Source organism: Lissotriton vulgaris, chromosome 9 (genome assembly GCF_964263255.1).
Source record: "Lissotriton vulgaris chromosome 9, aLisVul1.2, whole genome shotgun sequence".
Taxonomy (NCBI): domain Eukaryota; kingdom Metazoa; phylum Chordata; class Amphibia; order Caudata; family Salamandridae; genus Lissotriton; species Lissotriton vulgaris.
Window position 1 is genome coordinate 507,523,419 of NC_141697.1, and position 21,791 is coordinate 507,545,209.

The following is a 21,791-nucleotide window of genomic DNA, read 5'->3' on the forward strand; positions in this document are numbered from 1 at the left end:
CAAACGCGAAAGTGCCTCGCATCCCTGGAGAAGAAGATCGACGTAGCACCAGACGCAGCTGCATCATCGGAGAAGCATGTCGCAGCGGCCCTGTTGTCGCATCGATGGGAAAGCGTGTCGCTGCTGCAAGCTGTTGCATCATTGCTGAAGCGCCTCGCATCGCCGGAGAAGAGGATCGACGTCGCATCAGACGCCGCCGCATCACCAGGAAGTGTGTCGCAGGGCCTGTAGCGGCTCAGAAGAATCGTTGAGTCGCTGCATGGCCGTCTGGCGTGCATGCATTGTGTCGCATCCAAGAGAAGATGCCATTTTTGTTTCATTGCACCGAATCTCTTCATCACATCACGGCGTTGCGGGCCGCATTGCCACTGAAGTGCAGTAAGAAACCGACGCATCACCTCCGCTTGCAGAGAAGAACCAACACATCCCCTACGCATCAGTAGGGACCCGACGCATCACCGTTCTTGCGTGTAAGGATCCGACGCATCACCTTCCCTGCAACACTTTCGTTGTAAAGCGTTACGCATCCTAAGGTACATTAAACTCAAAGTGTCGCATTTTACATCTTAAGAGAACTAAGCTAATTCTATCATTTTTAAAGTACAGTATTGTGGATTTTTGTCATTTGTGGTCCTGTGTTAAGTCTATATAAAAATACATATTTTTATACTACAACTTGTGTGGTGTCCATCTGTAGTGTTGTCACTGGGTTACTGTATGTGTTCACAAATGCTTTACACACTGCCTCTGAGATAAGCCTGTCTGCTCGTGCCAAGCTACCAAGGGGGGGAGCAGGGGTTATTTTAGGAGTGTACCCCCTTACCCTGACTAGACGCAAAGGTCCCTATTTGGTCAAAGGTACCATCTCTGCTAACTAGTGACCTCCAAATTTAGCATTGGTGGTCAGCGAGGAGTTTTTGGACTTGCGTTTGTGACTCATATACAGTGATTGGAGAACACTTCTAGTGAGTGCAGACCAAACGCAACCACATACTTTTTAGTAGATTGTTTTTCCTGGGATTTTCTATTTTTGCAAAGAACTGCAAAGTAACCACCATGTATAAAGCAGCTTCCACAGCATCTGTTGATTGTGATTGGGAAGAGGTGAAACTAGAATGCTACAATGTTAAACAGCTAAAGCACTTCTGCAGGAAATTTAAAGTTGCAGTGACCGGTCTCTCCAAGAAGGATGAGTTCCAAAAGGCGCTGAGGGCCTGGGTCGCAGCAAGGACTACCCCTGAGAAGGAGGAAGGGGTTGAAAATGCCGCGGAGCAGCTAGATGGGCCATTGGGTTCAGGGGGGAGGAGAGCACCCTCCCCAGCAGGTAGCATGTTTCAGCCAAAGGCCTGTCCCCAGAGGAGCTGGAGGACAGGGAGGGGAATAGGATGCATGATTTGGAGCTAGCCAAAATGAATGGGCAGTTAGAGAATAGGAATTTGGTCCTATAGGAAAAGAGAATGCAAATGGAGCATGAGTTGAGAATGAGGTAGCTTGATTTAACTCGCGAGGCTTGTGGCCATGAGTGTCTCAGCCCAGCAACAAGAAATGTGTGTAGCTCAGAGAGTAAGCTTTGCTGAGTTGGAGGTGGAATCCAGCTCAGTTGGTAGCAGCAAAATCAAGTTATCTAGTGCTGAGGGAACAGTACATATACCCCGAGATGTGGTGCCTGACTTGAAGGAGGGGGTAAACATACACCAGGAGGTTCAAGGACATGAGGTAGCTCCAGTGGTGCGCAGTGTCCCTGAGGAGAATGGGGAAACTGACGCAGGGGTTCATGGTCCTAGTGGTGGGAGGGACACTCTGCTGACTCTAGATGAGAGGTGCAGGGAGAGGGTTTCCCCAAGGTTGAAGTCCTGGTATGTGAGTGTGAAGACCGCCCAGAAGAGTGTGGGTTGAGAGACAGAGACAGTCAGATAATGTCTTGCCAATCTCAAGAGATTAGTGTGGAGTATGTGTGCGAGGCACTGGATGGTGAGGTGAAGGATAGTTTGGTTAACCCCTTTGGGGGGCTGTGTGATCCAATTGTGGGAGAGCATATTGTAAGTCCCTGTTTTCCAGAGCTATGCCAACACCTGGTGGGGAGTGAGTTCTCTGACCCCAGGGAACTCACTTTGGAGGTACCTTTTGGTGGATTCCAGAAGGTTAGAAGAGGCATTAGGGAGTGACCCTCAGAGGAGTGGCTCAGGTATCTTCCAGCCCAGAGTGGGGGAAGAGGTTCAGTGTAGGCCAGCTAGGTCCCAGTGTAGTGGGAGGGGTGTAGGGACTCACATCCTGTCACAGTGGAGAAGGAGTGAGTGTGGGGCTGCATGTTCCAAGGTGCCCGAAACCCAGTCTCAGGGCCTGGATGGTTCTTTAAGGGAACACCAGGTAGGGAGCGTAGGCTGTCCTGATGTGCCGCCTGTTGAGGGGGATCCCCTAGTGTCTGGAGTACTGGGAGTGTATGTAAGCAAGCCTCCCTCCGTTCTGGTGTCTGGCAGTACCACTCGTAAGTGGAGTGTGCAGATGTCCAGACTGAGGGGTGAGAGGGGGAAAGAGTCCCTATTAAAAGAACCAGTGGGTCAGGGGCCAGTCAGAAGGGCTGCGTCACCAGTGAATGCCCATGGTGATACCACTTCTGTCCTGGGGATCTTCGCGCACTGTCAAATGGACAGGGGTCGAGAGATCTTTACCAGGCAGACTATCACACAACACATGAGTTATGTATTACACTCAGGGGGGACAAGCGTGCTCCCAAGGAAGTCCTGGTGCGCCGGGCAAGTGTTCAACCACCGTGGCACAGACCCTGGGTTGGAGAGCCAGGTTCAGGTGTTGTCTGACCTGGAGAGAGGGACAACTGTAAACAGTGTCCTGACTGGTTGGTCTTATAGGTGTATCACTCCAGGTGGGAGGGTACAGCACTCTGGAAGGGGGTGCAGAGGGAGGGAGTCCTCGCCTCTGACCCCGGTTCAACTGGAGGGTTTAGACCCTAGGTTGGAGGGCCAGGTTCAGGGTGTCCCGACCCTGACCTGGAAGCCCAGTTGCAAGATAGAACCCTTGAACTGGTGGGCGAGTTGTGAAGGACACCTGCTACAGGCACCCTGACAATTCTGGAAGGGGGTACTGCTCCAGGTGTGAGGGTACAGAGCCCTAAGGAGGAGAACCGGGTGTGGGAGAGCCCACCCCAGTCTCTTGTCCGGCTGCCGGGTACAGGCCTGGGACTGGTGAGTCAGTGTCAGGATGTCATACCTGACCTCACAGGAGGGAGAGTGGACAAAGGGTGCCAAGCACCTGGGGCTACTGCCCCCGCTCTCTGATGCCACAGAGGTTTGAGAGCCCTGAGAGGCATAAGGCCTGGGTCTCATCACTGACTACTGTCAGTGGCCACTGCGGCTTGCTGTCTGTCTGTTGGGACACACCTGTGAGCAAGCTGAGGTTAGGTGCTGCACAGATGGTGTCCACAGGTGAGGAGAGGGTTTCCACATGGTTTAGCTTGGTGGACCCTGTGAGCATGGACAGAGAGATTGAAATGGGTTCAGATTGGCATAGAACTGGAATATGCCCCTTCTGCTGCGGGCCAGGGTCCATGGTCTATCGCCCAAAGCAGAAAAGCCCATCAGGGTAGTGAAAGTGTCTGCCCTGCGTTTTTGCTGTATGGGGGTTGGGTTGGACTTGGCCCCTTTTGAAGGGTAATCCCTGAACTGTTTGCCTTTCTCCTGTATTTTTTCCGACCTGTTGTTGGCTGTTTTATGACTCTGGGCACTTTACCACTGATGATCAGCTCTAAAGTGCATATGCTCTCCCTATTGTAAATTGATGTAAGGATTAGTGACTCCTTGATTGGCTGGTTTGGTTTACTTGTCAGACCCTAGTAAAGTGCGCTGAATGTGCCCAGGGCTTGTAAATCAAATGCTGCTAGTGGGCTAAAGGGGGTGGTGATGGACGGAGCATCTGAACCAATCAAACACGCTCACCCAGTCAACAGATCTAGGTTTAATCCATCACCGTTCTTTAGCCCACTCTGCCACCCCAGTTCAGACATGGCCATATGCAAATCAGTCTGACCCTGTGCCTCATGGGAACAGTCCAGCCCGAACTGCCAAGCCATGCCTTCCCTGGACCAGAAACAAGCTTCCTAGGACCGGTTTCTGGTATTACAGCCGTCTTTAGCCAGGCTTGCTTGAATCTAGTGGCAAAGTGAGCAAGGGACTCACGTCTGAGCGTACCCTGCCAACTATGGCGAGCAAAGCGGTACAAAAGGGGGTGGTGATGGACGGAGCATCTGAACCAATCAAACACTCACACAACAGATCTGGGTTTAATCCATCACTGTTCTTTAGCCTACTCTGCCACCCCAGTTCAGACATGGCCATAAGCAAATCAGTCTGCAAATGAGCCTGGCTGAAGACGGCTGTAATGCCAGAAACTGGTCCTAGGAAGCTTGTTTCCGGTCCAGGGAAGGCATGGCTTGGCAGTTCGGGCTGGACTGTTCCCATGAGGCATAGGGTCAGACTGATTTGCATGTGTCCATGTCGGAACTGGGGTGGCAGAGTGGGCTAAAGAACGGTGATGGATTAAACCCAGATCTGTTGACTGGGTGTGAGTGTTTGATTGGTTCAGATGCTCCGTCCATCACCACCCCCTTTTGTACCGCTAGTGGGCTTGCAGCACTGGTCGTGCCACCCATAGAAGCAGCCTGTAAAGTGTGTCTTAGGTCTGCCATTGCAGAGCCTGTGTGTAGTCTGGTACTGCCATGTTGACTGGGCAAGTGCACCCACTTGCCAGTCCCTAAACCTTCCCTTTTCTGCATATTAGTCACCCCTATGGTAGGCCCAAGGGCAGGGTGCATTGTCGGTAAAAGGTAGGACATGCCCTGATGTGTGTGGCATGTCCTAATAGTGAATTACAGCCATTTTCGTTTTTCACTATTGCAAGGCTACCTGTTCCCCATAGGCCAGAATGGGCAGTTTGATGATTACATCTTATAATCCTAACTGACTCTGGGAACTAGATAGAAATTCGAGTTTAGTATGGATGACCTCAGAATGATAAATACATATTTTAGTAAAGTTGGTTTTAACATTGTGTGTTTGAAAATACCACTTTTAGAAAGTAGGTATTTTCTTGCCTGACTATCCAAGCCTGCCTCTGCTAGGTTGTGTATTCCCTATCTGGAGTTTGAGTGACAGGGGCTGGGGGATTCCAGGAGACAGGGTGAGTCAGCACAGTGCTGAATAGAGAGATCTGCATGTAGATGGGTGGGAGGAGTTGCACCTGGGACCTGAATAGGGCTGTGCCTTTCCTCCACAATGCCGGCTCCACCTCCTGTGGTGCGTCTGATGTCCCTGGCCTACACTGTAAAAGGAAAGAAGGAGTCTTGTCAACAAAGTACTCCAGGACTGACCCGAACTGGTTTGGACTAGGCAAAGGCCTCTCTGCCATCAGAGAACAAAGGGAAAATGAGTATAAAAGTGGAGACCCAGACCCCAGAACTTTAGATCACTTTTGGGAAATAAGAAGAAACCTTTGCTGAGGAGAGGAACCAGAGAGACTAAGGAGAGACTATGAAGTGCATCTTGGGGGATTGGCCTGCAGTGGTTGCCTGACTGCCAAAGAAAGGAGAGAGGAGCTTTGTGTGAACTTTCATCAACTTGTGAAGGATCTCCAAGGGCTTGAGAAAGAGCTTGCCTCCATCTGAAGTCTTAGGGACAACAGACTTCAGCCACCAGCTCCCCAAGAGTTCTTTGGGAACGCCTGCAGTTGTGCTGTGCTTTCTGAAGGACTGCGTGTCGCAAGGAACTGGAAGCGTGACTAACCAAGGAGAAGCGGGTAGCTGAACTGCCGCAGTCGCTTCACAACGCGAAAGCGCATCACCGGAGAAGAGGATCGACGTTGCATCAGATGCCGCCGCATCATCAGAGAAGCGAATCGCAGCCGCTGCCGTCCCATCGCTGGGAAAGCGTTTCGCCGCTGCAAGCTGTTGCATCATTGCCGAAGCGCCTCGCATCGCCGAAGAAGAGGATCGACTTTGCATCAGACGCCGCCGCATCAGCGAGAAGCTTGTCACAGGGTCTGTCGCGGCTCAGAAGAATCGCTGAGTCACGGCACAGCCGTCTGGTGCGCCTGCATCGTGTCGCATCCAAGAGAAGACGCCATTTTTGTTTCATTGCACCGGAAACTCATCGCATCACGGCGTTGTGGGCTGCATCGCCACGGAAGTGCAGTAAGAAACTAATGCATCACTTCCCCTCGCAGAGAAGAACCATCAGTAGGGACCCGAACCATCACCGTTCTTGAATGTAAGGAACCGACGCATCACCTTCCCTGCAACACTTTTGTTGTATAGCGTTACACATCCTAAGGTACATTGAACTCAAAGTGTCGCATTTTACATCTTATGAGGAGAACTAAGCTAATTCTACCATTTTTAAAGTACAGTATTGTGGATCTTTGTCGTTTGTGGTCTTGTGTTAAGTCTATATAAAATTACTTATTTTTATACTACAACTTGTGTGGTGTCTATCTGTAGTGTTGTCACTGGGTTACTGTATGTGTTCACAAATGCTTTACACACTGCCTCTGAGATAAGCCTGTCTGCTTGTGCAAAGCTACCAAGGGGGTGAGTAGGGGTTATTTTAGGAGTGCACCCCCTTACCCTGACTGGACGCAAGGGTTCCTATTTGGTGGAAGGTACCTACCTCTGCCAACTAGAGACCCCCAAATCTAACAGCTGGCATGTGGTGAAGAACAGTGAAAGGTAAGCTGCACACAAGAGAAAGAAAACACATTTGCTCCCAAGGAGTGCTTAAGGATAAAAAGTTGTTTGTGATTGCAAGCATTGGAAGTCTATACCATAGGTGTAGGAAATTGGGTTTTTGAATGAGGGAAGTGAAAACCATGCTCGAGCAAAAGCCACATACCCTGTCACGGTTAATCACAAAAGTCACTAAATTGTAGTGGGCTTAACCCTCTGGTAGCATGGCTTAAAAGCAGTCAGACTTAACTTGGAGGCAAAGTGTAAAATATTTATGCAGCACTCAAACAGCCCAAATGGCCTGTTCTGCCAACACTTAGTCCCCTTTTGTGTCACGTTCTGGGGAATACACAAAGGCCAACTGCAATACTAATCAGTCATGTAACCCAGGACACAGGCTACAGGCACTGAACTGTTAGGACAGCAAAATGCCGGCTTTCTAAGAGTATAAAGAACAAGGGTGGTTAGGCCCTATGGGAAAGAGGGTAGGTAGGGCCAATATAAGAGTGGCATTTTGGACTTGTGACTTAAAATACAACTTTACTATTAAAGATGATTTTAAATTAAATTTCTTTAGAAACCAAACTTGACATTTTGGGGAGCCGCTGGATGAAGCTGCAATGGAGATATGTACACTCTGACTTAGTCTTTTTTTTGGAAGTTGAAAACTTTCAGCAGGACAAGACTGCAAGCTGTATCCGACAAGGGTTCCTGGAGGCCTGTCCCGATACCCTTCCTAAGAGGAGCCGTGGAACAGGATTTTTCGCTGATGCGAAGAACATAGCAGAAGCCACTGCAGAGTCAAGCTGTCAAGCCTTGGGTGAATCCGCATGTTGAACGTTTTGGATGTTGGCTGTGGGCACCTTTAGCACCACTTCCAAGGTTCCGGGACTGGGTGGGCACCACTTGGAGGGTAGGACTCACTTCAGGCACGGTCCAGGTGCAGGGTTTAAGTTGTTGCAGCTTTTTGTGTCCTTGTAGATCAGAACAGGAAGCCAGTCAACTAGTCCTTAGAGTCACTCTGTATTCCTGGGATCAAGCAGCAAGGCAAGCCTCAAGCAGCAGGGCAGTCCTATGAGGGTACATAGCAGGTTTCAAGCAGCAGGGCAGTCTTCCGATAGCATCAGGGCAGGCCTTTGAAGTACAAAGCAGGCCTCAAGCAGTAGGGCAGTCCTCTGGAGTACATGCCAGTCCTTCTGAAGGTATCTTTGCATGTCCTGGAGTGAACTGAAGATGGGGTCTGAGTGTCCTATTTTCATACCTAATGCCAGCTTTGAAGTGAGAGAATGTTCTAAAGTACCGCCACTCCCAGCACAGATGGTATTGGAATTCCCTTCCTCCCTGCCCAGACTCCAGGGCATCTGTGGTGAGTTGGCTCCTTTGAAATGTAAGTGACCCAGGGAGCAGATGCACCCCACGCATCCTGGCCGGACATCCCATTCTACCATCACCTAGTCCCCTTTTGTGTCACTGTGTGGGAGTAATACACAAAGGCAAACTGCAATGCTAATCACAGCCGTATAACCCAAGACACAGGCTGCAGGCACCAAATGGTTAGGAAAACAAAATGCTGACTTTCTAAAAGTGCCATTTTCCGATGTGTGGCTTAAAATTTAACTTTACTATTAAGAGGATTTTAAATTACAATTCTTTAGAGACCAAACATGACATTTCTAGTGTTCCCAAGCAAGTGTTATCACTTATCAAATGTAATAAGGCAGCCAAATATTATCTTATGGTAGAAGTAGGCCTTGTAGTAGAGAAATCTGAACCAGGTCATATAACACTTAAAAGTGATTATCCAGGGGGCGTGGCCAAGATGGCGGGGTGAGCGGACGCTTCTTCCCGCAGCTCCTCCGGCCCGACTAGGCCCGAGCCCTTTTTCGACAGCTTCTCTCCCCCCGCTGGAGCTCAGCGGCCGTGGGAAGGGTGGCAGAGACCCTGGGGCACACATTGGTGCAACTTTGGCCCCGAACGCTCCGGCGGAGGCACGCTCAGGGACCGATAAAGCTAACTGCGGAGCGCCACGGAGGCGGAGTGGAGCGGAGCGCTGGCCGGGAGGCCTGAGTAGACCCTGGTGCCGGCGTCTGGTGGCCAGGCACGGAGTTCGCTTGCATACTCGCATCAGATTGTGCCCGGTTTGGTACGCCGGATGGGTAGCTACCACAAGGTGCCGTGAAGGGGGATGCCTATTGTCTGATCGTGGAGGCACTTGGATCTGTAGCGGTGGCTTGATACACAGCGTGAGCCCCGACCCCGTCTCCAGTTTGGGACAGCACTCAGGAGCGGGGGCCAGGTCATTTGACTCTTTTTCGACTCGGCGAGCCTGGAGGGGGCTCATTTCAGGGGCACTGACTCTTTGCATAGCCTTGGCGGCGCCATCACGCTCGGAGGGTCTGCCCGGCTACGCCCAGCCGCCATCTTATCTTCACGGCAACGGTGACGAGGCCCTCCTACAGTGCCGTCCGGGGACAGTTCCTACACCCCTGGCCCCGCATAGCTCGTTTGTCATGGGAGATGCTGCGGTCTGGGTCCCCCTTGCAGTGGCCAGCGCTTGAACTTTGGTTGGAGTGCGAGTAGGCCTCTGCGACAGAGCTGGCCCGCCATTTTGTCCTCGGTGGCACAGGACCCGTGGTGTCCCTACTACAGCGGACGTTCCCCCTGGCGGTGCTCTGCCAGTCGTTGGAGACTCATCGACGCCGGGACCTGCTGCCAGCGGCCTGAGATCGCATATCTGATTGAGTGGAGTGCGGCAGTCTACAGAGCACGAATGTCGGGGAACCGGGGATCGAGGAAGGGGGACCGCACCCTGCCGGACATGCTCAGCAGAGCCCAGCAGCAACGCGACAGGGCGCAACCGTCCCCAAGCTCTTCTAGAACTGCAGCGGACCCGGCCGGGGGTGAGCCCCCCGTCACTAGGTCCTTCATGGAGGACCTGTTCAGCTCGCTTAAGGCTGACTTTCAGACATTGAAGCAGGAGGTGGCCAGCGAAGTGCGCGAGGTCCGTAGGGAGGTGGAAGGCCTAGGTGAGCGGATGGAGACGGTGGAGGCAGCGGCTCAACGGAGAGACGAAGAGATTGTCCATTTACAGCAAGACGTTCTCCGTCTCAGGGAGCAGCATGTCGAACTTCAGGCACATAATGAAGACCTGGAGAACAGGTCGAGAAGAAACAACATTCGAGTCCGAGGTGTACCGTCCGCAGATGAAGGGACAGATTTGACGGGCTACCTGAAGGACTTGTTCAGGGAGATTCTGGGAGAGCCCGCGGACTTCCCGATTCGAATCGACAGGGCCCACAGGGTCGGCCGACAGCGACAGTCGATGGCACCTCCGCCGGACATTTTGGCCTACCTCCCGGACTTCCCAGTGAAGGAACGCATAATGGCTGAGGCTCGCAAGAAACAGCCGCTGACCTTCCGCGAACGGCCTGTGGCGTTGTTTCAGGACCTGTCTGCCATCACGCTACAGAAGCGCAGGTCCTTCAAAATCGCAACGGATTTCCTGAGAAAGAATGAGACGCCGTACTCTTGGGGGCATCCCTTTCGCCTAATATTCCGCTGGAATGGCGTGCTACACCAGCTGCGTTCCTTGCAGGATATCTGTGGTGTCCTGGGCCTCACGGCCACGGAAGAGGGTGACGCGACACCGGGCTGGAGGCGTTCTGATCGAAGAGGGCGACGGCGATCGGCGAGGAGGAGATCGACGGCTAGTGCTGGACGGCCGGACTCACCCACCATCAGGGCAGAAATGGCCAACGCCCTGAGAGAAGCAGCCAGGGACTCGGCCGCCACGAACGGAGTCGCCATGGCGGCGTAGATTCACTCCGGGGGGAGATGAACATAGCTTCTGCAATGCCAGGTTTGGGGGTTGGAGGGAGGGTCGGGGGAGAGGCGGGAAGAACGAGTGGCCGGACGTCCACTTTTTGTACTTTCCACAGACTTGTCCGTTTTGGGACATGACTGGGACAATGGGTTGTTTGAGCATGGGTGGGGAGTTGGCTAGTTGCCATGGGTCTGTTTTGGAGGGGGTTGGAAGTTGTTTAGGGGTAGAAGGGGTACCGTCCAATATCTCAAATGTTATTGCATGGTTTTACTTTGCTTGTCCTGCACTGCTGTCCCGTGCCCCCCCCGCTCATTGAATGCCCGCGGCTTGGCACTTATGGTCACTTGAGGATATGTCGACACTGAAAGTAGTGACCCTTAATGTTAAGGGTCTGTACAACCCAGTGAAGTGAAGGGCAATCTTGTCTCTGCTGGAGGGGACGCAGGCAGATATATGCCTCCTGCAGGAGACCCACTTACTACCACGGGATTGTCATAGGATGCGCTCCAACAAGTTTCCAACTCAGATTTTCTCCTCTGCTGCATCTAAGACCGCGGGGGTGGCCATTTTGATAGCGAGTTCCTTCAGGGGGGAGGTGTTGTACAAATTTGCAGAACAGAAGGGGAGGCTATTGGCATACCGCCTCCGGCTGGGGGACACAACGTTCACTATTGGCTCTTTATATAGCCCCAATGACCACCAAGAGCGCTTTCTAGACTCGGTGCTGGTGGACGTGACTGCCTCCCCTGATAGACACATCATTCTAGGGGGTGATTTGAATATAGTTTTTGACTCCACACTCGATAGATCGGCGCAGCGATACCCGCAGACTGGGGAACTCTCACAGGCTGGGAAGGCTCGAATCACTGATTTGGATCTGCATGATCTTTGGCGCACCCTCCACCCCACGGATAGGGACTATTCTTATTATTCACATGCGCACCGGACCTACGCACGGCTGGACTACTTCTTGGTTAGCGGACCAATGCGTGCCGCTGCTATGGCGGCGGACATTGGGGTCCTGTCGTTGTCTGATCATGCGCCAGTCGTGGGCACATTTGCGCTTCCGACGGCCTCCCCCTCTCGGGGGGTGTGGCGTCTTAGAGACACCCTCCTGCATAAAAAAACGGTTGTGAAGCATATTGAGGAAGCGATCCGGGAATACCAGGCACATAATGATAACTCGGACACCTCGCCAGCGACGCAGTGGGTGGCGTTGAAGGCGGTTCTCAGGGGGGAGTTCATTTCCATCTCCTCAGCAGAAAACAGGGAGAGACAGCGTAAGAGGGAGGAGCTGACTTCCCAGGTCCGGGAATTGGAACAGGTCCATCGCCGTACCGGAGCACCTAGGGTGTGGCGGCAGTTGAAAGCTGCCAGGAAGCTCCTGTCGGCGTTGGACATGGACAGGGCGGAATACGCGGCGCTGCGTCTAAAACATGCGTTCTATACGGGAGGGGATAGGTGTGGCAAACTTTTGGCGAATAGGCTCTGAATCGCGCACCAGCGTAACGTGGTGAAGGAACTGCTCGGTGCTGATGGGGTGGCGGTCTCTGATGACGCCGCGGTGGCAAAAACGTTCTGTAGTTTCTATGAGGCGCTTTATACGGGGGAACCCCCCTCGTCGCAGGATGCAACGGATTATTTGGAGTCAGTAGCCCTTCCGGCGCTGGACTCCGCGCAGGCGGAATACCTCGAGCGCAGCATTCATGTGCAGGAGGTGATATCCGCGATAGCCAAGCTCAAACAAGGGAAAGCTCCGGGCCCGGACGGTTACACGTCCCTGTTTTATAAAACCTTTTGCCCGGTTGTAGCTCCTATTCTCACCCGCCTGTTTAACTCCTTTTCCGAGCCAGGAGCCATTCCACCGGACCTGTTAAGAGCAACGGTCTCAGTGATCCCGAAACCTGGGAAGGACCGGGCCCTCTGCGGCTCATACAGGCCTATCTCACTCCTGAATGTCGACCTTAAATTATACACAGGGATTCTGGCATCTAGATTGGCCCTGCATCTGCCGGGCCTGGTTGAGGCTGATCAAGCTGGCTTTGTGCCCGGCAGACAAACCGTCGATAACACTAAGAGAGTAGCACACATTTTGGAGAAAGCCTTGCGGATCCCGGGTGAAAGGATGCTGCTAGTGGTAGATGCCGAGAAAGCATTCGATCGCGTTCACTGGCCTTATCTCGAGCAGGTGCTCCGGAAACTGGGTATTGGAGACAAATTCTGTTCAATGGTCTTCAATTGCTACAAATCCCCTTCGGCGACAGTGAGAGTTAACGGATGCAGCTCCCGTAGCTTTGCGATCGAAAGGGGTACCAGGCAGGGGTGCCCGCTTTCCCCACTCCTCTTTGCTCTCTATATAGAGCCGTTCGCCCAGAGAATTCGCCACAACCCGGATGCGATTGGGATCAAGATGGGGCGGTATGTCCACACGATCAGTCTTTATGCGGACGATGTCCTGTTGACCTTGGACGATCCTAGACGGGCCCTCCCCGCGTGTATTCAGGAACTAGACGCTTTTTCGAAAGTGGCTGGTTTTAAGATGAACATGGGCAAGTCGGTGGCTCTGGACGTGTCCCTGCCCGCGGATACCAGACAAGATCTGCAGCGGCTTTTCCCCATGCAGTGGTCATCATCCCTGGTGCCGTATCTGGGGATTCTGCTAGCACCAACGTTACCAGCGATGGTGACGGCCAATAATGCCTCCCTTAGCAGGAAAATCAAGGAAGAGCTGGGCCGCTGGAGTAAAAGCCTGCTGTCCTGGCTCGGCAGGATTGCAGCGGTCAAGATGACGGTCCTGCCCCAGATCTTGTACCTCTTTCGAGCTTTGCCGCTTCAGCCTCCTGTGGGCTGGATTAGACAGACACAAGCCGACATTGCACGCTTCGTCTGGCAGGGTCGCAAGCCGAGGATGAAGAGGGTTCTTTCCACGCTGGCCCCGGAGGCGGGGGGCCTCGGTATCCCGGACCTCCGGAAATACTTCCAGGCGGCGCAGCTGCGCTACCTAGTGGAGTGGAGCAGGTGGGAATCCGACAAGCACTGGCTCTTTCAAGACCAGGCGGTGGCGGGGCGCCCCCTCCAGGAGGTTCCATTCTTGCGTCGGATTCATCGCCCCCCCAACCTCTATGCTTCCTTCGTCACGCGAGTCCCCTTGAGGGTGTGGGATGCAGTCAATGAAGTTTGTGAACTCACCACGTTCCCTTCGCCTTTCACGCCGATAGCGGATAACCCTGATTTCTCCCCCGGTATGGAACCAGGCGCTTTCTCCCATTGGAGGGCAGCGGGCTGCCTAGCGCTCTTCCAGATATATGGATCTGAGGGAGTGGTCCCTTTTCAGCACTTGAAACAGGAGTTCCAACTGCCTGAGTCGGATAGATTACGATACCTGCAGGTTAGGCACTGGGCGCTTCAATCTCAGGTGCGGGACACTGCTGATCGCCAGATAACGCCATACAAGCGGTGGTTAGTGACCCGCGCCTCTGATGCTAAGCTAATTACCGACCTTTACAAATTCCTGCAGCCCCCTCCGTTTCATTTCTATAACCCGGGTAGGGAACGCTGGAATAGGGAATTGGGAAGGACGCTTAGTCATAAAGAATGGGATCAAATTGCGCATCGGGCGAGACCATCTGCATATCATACAGGTCTCACGGAAACACTCACCAAGGTGCCCACGTATTGGTATTATACCCCGGAGAGGCTACACAAAATGAATAGGCATATTGAGAAGGAGTGCTGGAGGGGATGTGGTCGGGTGAAGACCCTTACACATATACTTTGGGATTGTCCCTTGTTAGAGGAATACTGGAAGGAGGTTCTCGACGAGATTGATGTTCATTTTGAGACTGAATTGCCACGCTTCCCGGTGTATGTATTGCTGGGCCTCCCGAATGGCCTGATGTACCTGCTGAAGTCCCGCAGGGGCAGGCAAATTGCGATAGCGCTGGGTTCAGCGATTCAGAACATCTTGATTCACTGGCGTACCACCACGGTCCCCTCCATCACAGGCTGGCTACACAGGCTTTGGCATGTGCTAGGTATGGAGAAACTATCGCTCATGGTGGCGGGGGACGTGGAACAATTTGATGAGCTATGGCAACCCTTTCATGCGCTTTTAACTACAGAATTTAGGGAACTCACCTGTCCGAGGTACCTCAGACTCCTGAGACTAACGCCACCAGTGATCTCAACTGACTAAGGGGACACAAGATCTGGGCTCACGGGGTGGGGAGCGTGGCGGGAGGGCAGGATGCGTTATGGCCGAGTACTGGACGGGGGGGAGGTGGGAGGGTGTTGGGGTGAGTTGGGGAGTTTGGAGGGAGGGGTTCTGGGGGCTGGTGGGGTTCGTTTCTTGCATCATTGCCTTTCATTTTCTGATCTGCTTGATGGTATCGACTGTATTCAGCCCTTATCGTTTTACCATTTGCTTTTTCTTTTGCAGTAGCCTTGTCCACCATCGCACTCCTAGATTTATACTCAGCTATTTTCACCTGAATGTATGTAACCCTACCCCTCACGTTCCCTTACCTTCTATGTTTTTTGCCTTAATAAAATGCTTTAAACCTAAAAGTGATTATCCAACTTCTTAAATATACTGCACCTTGCTCTAATGGCTCTCTAGGGCCTACCTTAAGGTTGACTAATTTTTATTAAAAAGGAAAATGTAGGCCTGGCAAGGGATTTATTTTGCCAAGTTGAATTGGCAGTTTGAAACTGCACACAGGCTGCAATGGCAGGCCTGAGACATGCTTTAAGGGGCTACTTAAGTGAATGGCACAATAAGTGCTGCTGGCCCACTATTAGCATTTCATTTACAGGCCCTGGGTATATGCTGTACCACTTTACGAGGGACTTATACGTAAATTAATTGTGCCAATTGGGTGTAAGCCAATTTTACTATGTTGAAAGCAGAGATCGCAAGCACTTTAGCACTGGTGAGCTGTTTTAAAGTGCACAGAGTTCTAATGCCAACACAAACAAAATGTAAAAAAACAGTGGGGGTGAAGGCAAAATGTTTGGGGTTGACCCAGCAGAGAGGACCAGCTCTAACAATTGATCATTAAAAGCAAGCGTAAAAGAGCTATCCATGAGGGAAGGTATAAACACATAATATAGAGGAAAGCCACCAGTAAAATGTAGGGAACTGAGATTGAGAGGACAGCCATCTAATCATGAGCAAGGGTTGACTCGCCTGAGTATTGTGTACAGTGGTGTCTGGGCCAGAAAGCTGGAACTGTCTGAAGTGAGATCACAAAAATAAATGTGTTACAGCAGCAGCCCCTCCCTTCCTGTGTTAGAAGAAAGATGGAGTGGGGCGCACACACACACACAACACACTACAATGAAAAGGCAAAACTGATCTGATGAAATACAGAGCCCTAGAGAAATAGGGTACAGATGAATGTAACAAAACGGAAAATACTTTTGTTGATACAATTTTCTTTCATAATAGAAAATTGCACAGAACTGTAAAATTAAAGCAATGAAGCAAAATACCAATGCTAGCCACAGAAAAGCGATAATTGTAAAAGATATAGCAGGAGAATAAAAAAGTCACAATGAGCTGCTGCCAGCAAAAAACAAATATGACTTTTGAGCAGCAGCTCCTATATTATGTTAATGGCTGTAGCCACATTACATTACTGTTTGGCCATTCCTGGAATTTTTAACAAGGTTTTTTATGAAAGTTGAAACAAATTCTCTTGTTAATGTAAGGTTAAACTTTGCTCTCAATTGCAGTAAAGTGACTAAAATAGCATATTTGTAGAAAATAGGATTGTTATAAATCACTGAGAAGTTGATCAATGTATGTATTGCATACTTGTGCTTGTTATTGGATTTTGTGTTAAAAAACATTACTGACCATGTTTTAATTTTTTTTTTGCAGAGCAAAATCATCACTAATTTGGTTGTTCACTGGAATGCTTGTCATTTATTCTTTATTTTTTGCTTGGCGGGCCAATTTAGACATCACAAAACCCCTTTTATTAGGTGTGGTAAGTAGCAATTGTATGACTATTTTATAAGAATATGCACATTGTTGTATCATTGTATTTGTTTATTTATGTTCGAAAAATGTTATTTGGTCAGAAAAGCATTTTTTTTACTTTTTATGGTTACTTTAAAAAAAATATCTTAAGATAATAGCGATCAACTTTTAGAGAAGCTTCTTGTTTCATTTACTGTAAGTGAACTTGCACTGTAGTTGCCTATACTGCTTGATCAGTGGCCTGAGCATCTTTTACTTGACTGTTGTTAGCAGCACCCTCTTTTCAGTCCCTGAATAATGGACTTTCTATTGGCCTCCCTTTTTCAGGTTTGATTCTCTGCTCAATCTTCAGTAGTCTGCAGCATGGATCAATAGGAGCTCCCAAACACCAGCCTGCCCTTCTCCCCCCTGATGCGGTGGTCTTATTATGCCAGACAGTTCTTCCATGCAATTACAAAAGGAGTGCACGCAGCAAAAGCCAAGCAGCTTTTGTGGCAACCCTGCTATTGGCAGACAGAGGTGTGTTACTCCCCTAACACCGGAGTCCTTTACAAGGAGCATTCTGGTCTTTCCAAAAGCCATCAACATTTTGAGATCCCCCTGAGCCTGATACAGCTAGAGTCTGCTAAGAGGTGCCTTTGAATTCTGAAATCACTAGAGTTTACACTGCAAAGCAACCTGCATCTGGACCTAGTCTACTAAAGTTTTGCAAAGGTCTAATTCTGCAAGTCCACACCCATCTGTGAATCTAGGATTAATTGCTTAAGGGCTTATCTTAAAGTGCTCCATTGAGTTACTTAGACTTGAACACCTTGTGGCCTTTTACAGGGATTCTTTGAGTTCTTACATAGCTCCAGTCAGGATCGCTATTTTTGGGTTATCAAAGGAATAACGTCTCAGCTCTCAGATAAATGTTTGCCTTAATCGAAAGAGCTAGACATGGTTTCCAGATTAGACTCCGAACAGCAGCAGCATAAAAGATTGTACTAGCATATGTCCCAAGTAGCCTAGTCCTGGTTTAGGCTAATGGAAGACAACCAAGAAAGGGTTCTTTTTGATACTATGCTGTGCTTTAGGCCAATTTGCTAATAATCTGATCTAGAACCCACTTTTTACTCTTCAGTTGCCTTCACCAGTAATCATTTTGTACCACCCTTGCCAGAGGCCTCATTCCCTGCAAAATTCCCCCTTTTATGCAGCAGAGAGAACATAATCTGGAATTTGGCTGTGACCAGAACCTTTTTATGGAGCCATCTGCTTCCTCAGACTCACTAGATGAATCTCAAAATACTCCCTCCCGAATATTTGGTCCCATCTGATCCATAAAAAGATCTTACACAGTCTGTTTTGTGGCTCCTTTTAAGCAAGGAGTATTTCCTTCATATGGGATTACTTTTAATAGTCTATGCTATGTTAGAGGTTATCAAAGTGTATAGCCTTCTTTAGCAGCTTTTCAGTGCTATTAACCTTTATTTGATTGTGTTTACCTAAGTTTGCCTTTTATTCAGGGCTGGACGGGCTGTATTGGGCATCCGGCATTTCCCCAGTGGGTCGGAGGGGTGGGGCCCGGTTTTGTGCCCACAGGAGCTGCTTTTCTGACTGGGGCTGGTTTTGAAGCAGTGCTGCAATATCTGCCCCCTGTAAGAAAAGTGAGAGCAGTGCTTTTTGCTACCACCCACTCCCAGGGCAGGTTGAGCTGCAACCTGCCAGGGCTGGTTGGTGTCCCCAGTCTGGACCTGGTTTGATTGTCAGAACAGTCGTCTTCTCAACCATGTTGTGGTAGGCCATGATAGAATCTATGTTCTTGGTAGATGGTGGCAAGCTGTCCAATAGAGTTAAAGGTTATAATTTCCTTGCTTAGTATTATCATTACCATCAGTCCGCTGGAACAGGCTGAGGTCATAGAAGAGCGAACCTAGATGTAAAACACTTTGTCCTAATTCAGTGGCAAGACTATGACCTATGCAAAGTGGCTTAGGTATAAGCTTTTCTGATTAGAGGACAATGAATCATAGAAAAAGGGGGTGAAATACAGTTGATTCCATTCAAATTTGATAAACTACTGGCAGCTGTGTTCTACTTCTGTTGTAAGTGTGGTGTAAAATAGAAGAGCAAACTAAAACATTGGGATCTTATCTCTAGGAGATGCTGTTCATAGCTGTATCAAAAACTGTACCACTGCTGTCCACTAGGGCTAAGGGGAGTTAAGCCTCGTGGAGTAAGCTAAAGGTTCTGATCAAAGGCATAGGATGAGAGGTTGGTAATAAATGGTGGACAAACTACTTCCATAGTCATACTTTATATGAATGGTTGAATTACTCTGAAGGTAGTGGAGGAGGATGCCATATTTGTCAGCACTCAAAGGACAGAGGTTGCCAAAAGAATGACCATACTAACACTACCCATGTTAACAGGCAAACAATCAAAATGGATGCTTTGATTGTTTTCCTGGCTCTGGGCTGTTATGAATCAAGAGGGTGATTTCCCCTTCGATGGAGCGGAATGTGCATAGTAGCTGCACAGTCCAGCAGTTTATTATTGGTATGGTACATTAGAGGTTGGCCGTGAGTTATCTTAGTTGACTAAGTCGAGGGTGTCTTCTTTGGTATGGGGTCACAAAGGCAAGTTTCAATTATAGCAATAATGAACCATTGTGAAATGAATAACTAATCAAATTGATGCAAGTCTACAGCCACTCGTTCAGTTTGAGAGTAAAAATGGCTTTTGTGAAGCTGTAACTTTGATTTGCCTGAATAAAGTGCTGCAGTTCTGTTTTAATTACTTGGGGGAGCAGGCAAATTGTGAAGAAACTGCAGAAACCAGAATATTACTTTTTGTGTTATTTTGTTTCCTGAAATGGAAGTCTTGGAAACGTTTATTCCATTTTGACCCCAGTCAGGATACCCACATGCTACTGCTACCAGCATTTCTTTTCATCCACAATCAGAATGATCCAAAAGTATGGAAATACCCAGTGAATGAAGTAGTAGTCCGCCAGAGCACAACTGTAACAATAACGTCCACCTTTAAGTCGGCGACTATATAGGACGGTTTCTAGAAAAGCAAAATAGCAGTACGTAGGTCATGCAATATGACCCCATAGTCCTTATGTTAGACTATGTCTCAGCTAGGCATGAGTGAAAACGTGTTTGCAGTGACTTGCAGACAAGTACAACTTGGATGCCTGAAGTAACATCACCAGAATTCAATGGAAAAAACATTGACACTGGAGAATCAAAGAAGAAATCACCATAACGCCAGCTTCCTCTCTAGTGGCTCTTCAAGCGGCATAGTTGAAGAAGTCTTAAACCAGGCAATGCTACAATACAGAATTCTTTGACTAAAGTGTGAGGCTGAAGGTAATGTGGATGTAGGGCTGTGGGTCAAGTCGTTGTCACTAATATTAACATCTGCAGCAACAATAATGTTGAGAAAGGTATATATTGACTTGCAGCCTCTGAACAGCCCATAGCATCCGCAACAGCTCAGTCACTCAACTGCTTGTCTCAGCATACTTTGAAGAGTAAATAATGTAAGAACTTTCCAAGAATCAATACAATATGCATATACAATAACACGTCACAACAAATCTTCTCTGCCATCCTAGTCACGCTCAGATTTGCATCTGTTCCATAAATCTTTGAAGACCTGCTGTATAGGAAGTATGATGGTTGCTCGCCATTGAGCTTTTAGAGCCTAGGTCCTCCTACCAGATCGAACATTTACATTGACATCTTTGACTACTGATTTGACAGACACTGTAATGTGGTGTAGTCTCTAAAAAGGACTTTCCATAACATACATTAACCTATGCTATGGCCTATTGAACAAAATCAACTCTACCTGTAAATAATTATATAGAGCTTGTAGATTTAATCGTGTCAAGAGTTGGAGAGTTACTGAATTACACTGGCACATTCTTCAAAGTGGAAGCACAATGAGCATGTTTTGTATTAATGATTGTAATCTTTTACATGTAGTTGTGAGTGATAGATCACTTTGGCTTCACAAAAGTGCATACGTTGCTAGAACATGTTGAGTAGTCATGTATTACCTCTATTTTTGGTAGCTTGGTCATGAATCATTTTGCATCTAGTTTTTTGTATGTAAAGTTGGGTAGTCTCTGTGGCACATTTGTATCAAGATCTAAAATGTTAGAAGGTGTGGTTGAGCATGGATTGCAGAACGTGATTAATAACATCTAAAACAATTTAGAGTGTGTGGTTGAGAATGGATTGCACCTTTTAAGTTGGGGAATTAATTCCTCTTCAATTCTGAGGGTCCCTGGGGGCCAACAACCCCACCAGGTACCTCCAGTAAGCGCCGCTGCGTTGCAGAGAGGTGGGCCAGGCCACGCCCCTTTTTACACCTCTCTGCAACGCAGCTCTGTGGAGCTTACTGGAGGTACCTGGTGGGCTAGTTGGACCCCAGGGACCCTCAGGATCCAAGGGGACTTAATCCCCCAAATTACAACGCGCCAGGGGGCGTGTTTGCAGAGTGGTGGAGAAAGGGGGCATGGCTTTTCTCTACCTCTCACCAATCCTACTGCGTGGGGCTTACTGGAGGTAGAAGGTAGGCTAGTTGGCCCCTAAAGGACCCCCAGCAGTGAAGGGACTTCAATCCCCATCCAAGGAGCCAGGGAGCCCGTTTGTAGAGTGGTGGGCAAAGTGGGCGTGGCCTGGTACGAATACTTACCAGTAATGCTGTGTTGGACTGACTTGAGGTAATAGTTTGGGAAGTTGGCCCCCAAGGATGTCCTTGGGGGCCAACTACCCATCTTGTTACCTCCAGTAAGTCCCACACAGTAGGATTGCTAAGACGTCTTCGGAGGGCATGGCCCCCTTTCTCTACCACTCTGAAAACGTGCCTCGTGGCAGACTGTGGGATGGAGGATGAAGCCCAATTTAGTCCTGAGCGAGTTTGGGGACCAGGAATCCCTCCTGGTACCTCCTTTAAGTTCTACGCAGCGGATTTCCTGAGGGTTGGTTGGACGCCCAGCACCCTTTCTCCACCACTCTGCAAAAGCGACTACTAGTTAAAGTAGCATATTTCTGCACCTCTGACTTAGAGATACTTTTAATCCCCCTGCCCTATTATGTACTAGGGCCTTACAGAGGAGGTCATTCTAATCACAGGGGTACCCCAACCCATATTGTTCCCTAGAGTAAGTAGGTGTTTTCACTGTATTCGAAGTGTCTTTTAGTATAGCACTGGGTCTAGGCCTGGTTAGTCAGAGTCAGTTACCACCAGTA

At 49.4% G+C, this 21,791-nt stretch overlaps 1 protein-coding gene across 1 annotated transcript in view; it reads left to right on the forward strand.

Moving 5' to 3' along the window:
• The window catches only part of TMEM260 (transmembrane protein 260), a 645,490-nt gene that overhangs the window by 438,833 nt on the left and 184,866 nt on the right, over positions 1 to 21,791 (forward strand). Inside the window, exon 9 of the mRNA XM_086937970.1 lies at positions 16,438 to 16,546. Within this exon, the coding sequence (XP_086794096.1) occupies positions 16,438 to 16,546 (109 nt within the window). The remainder of the gene's footprint in view (positions 1 to 16,437; positions 16,547 to 21,791) is intronic.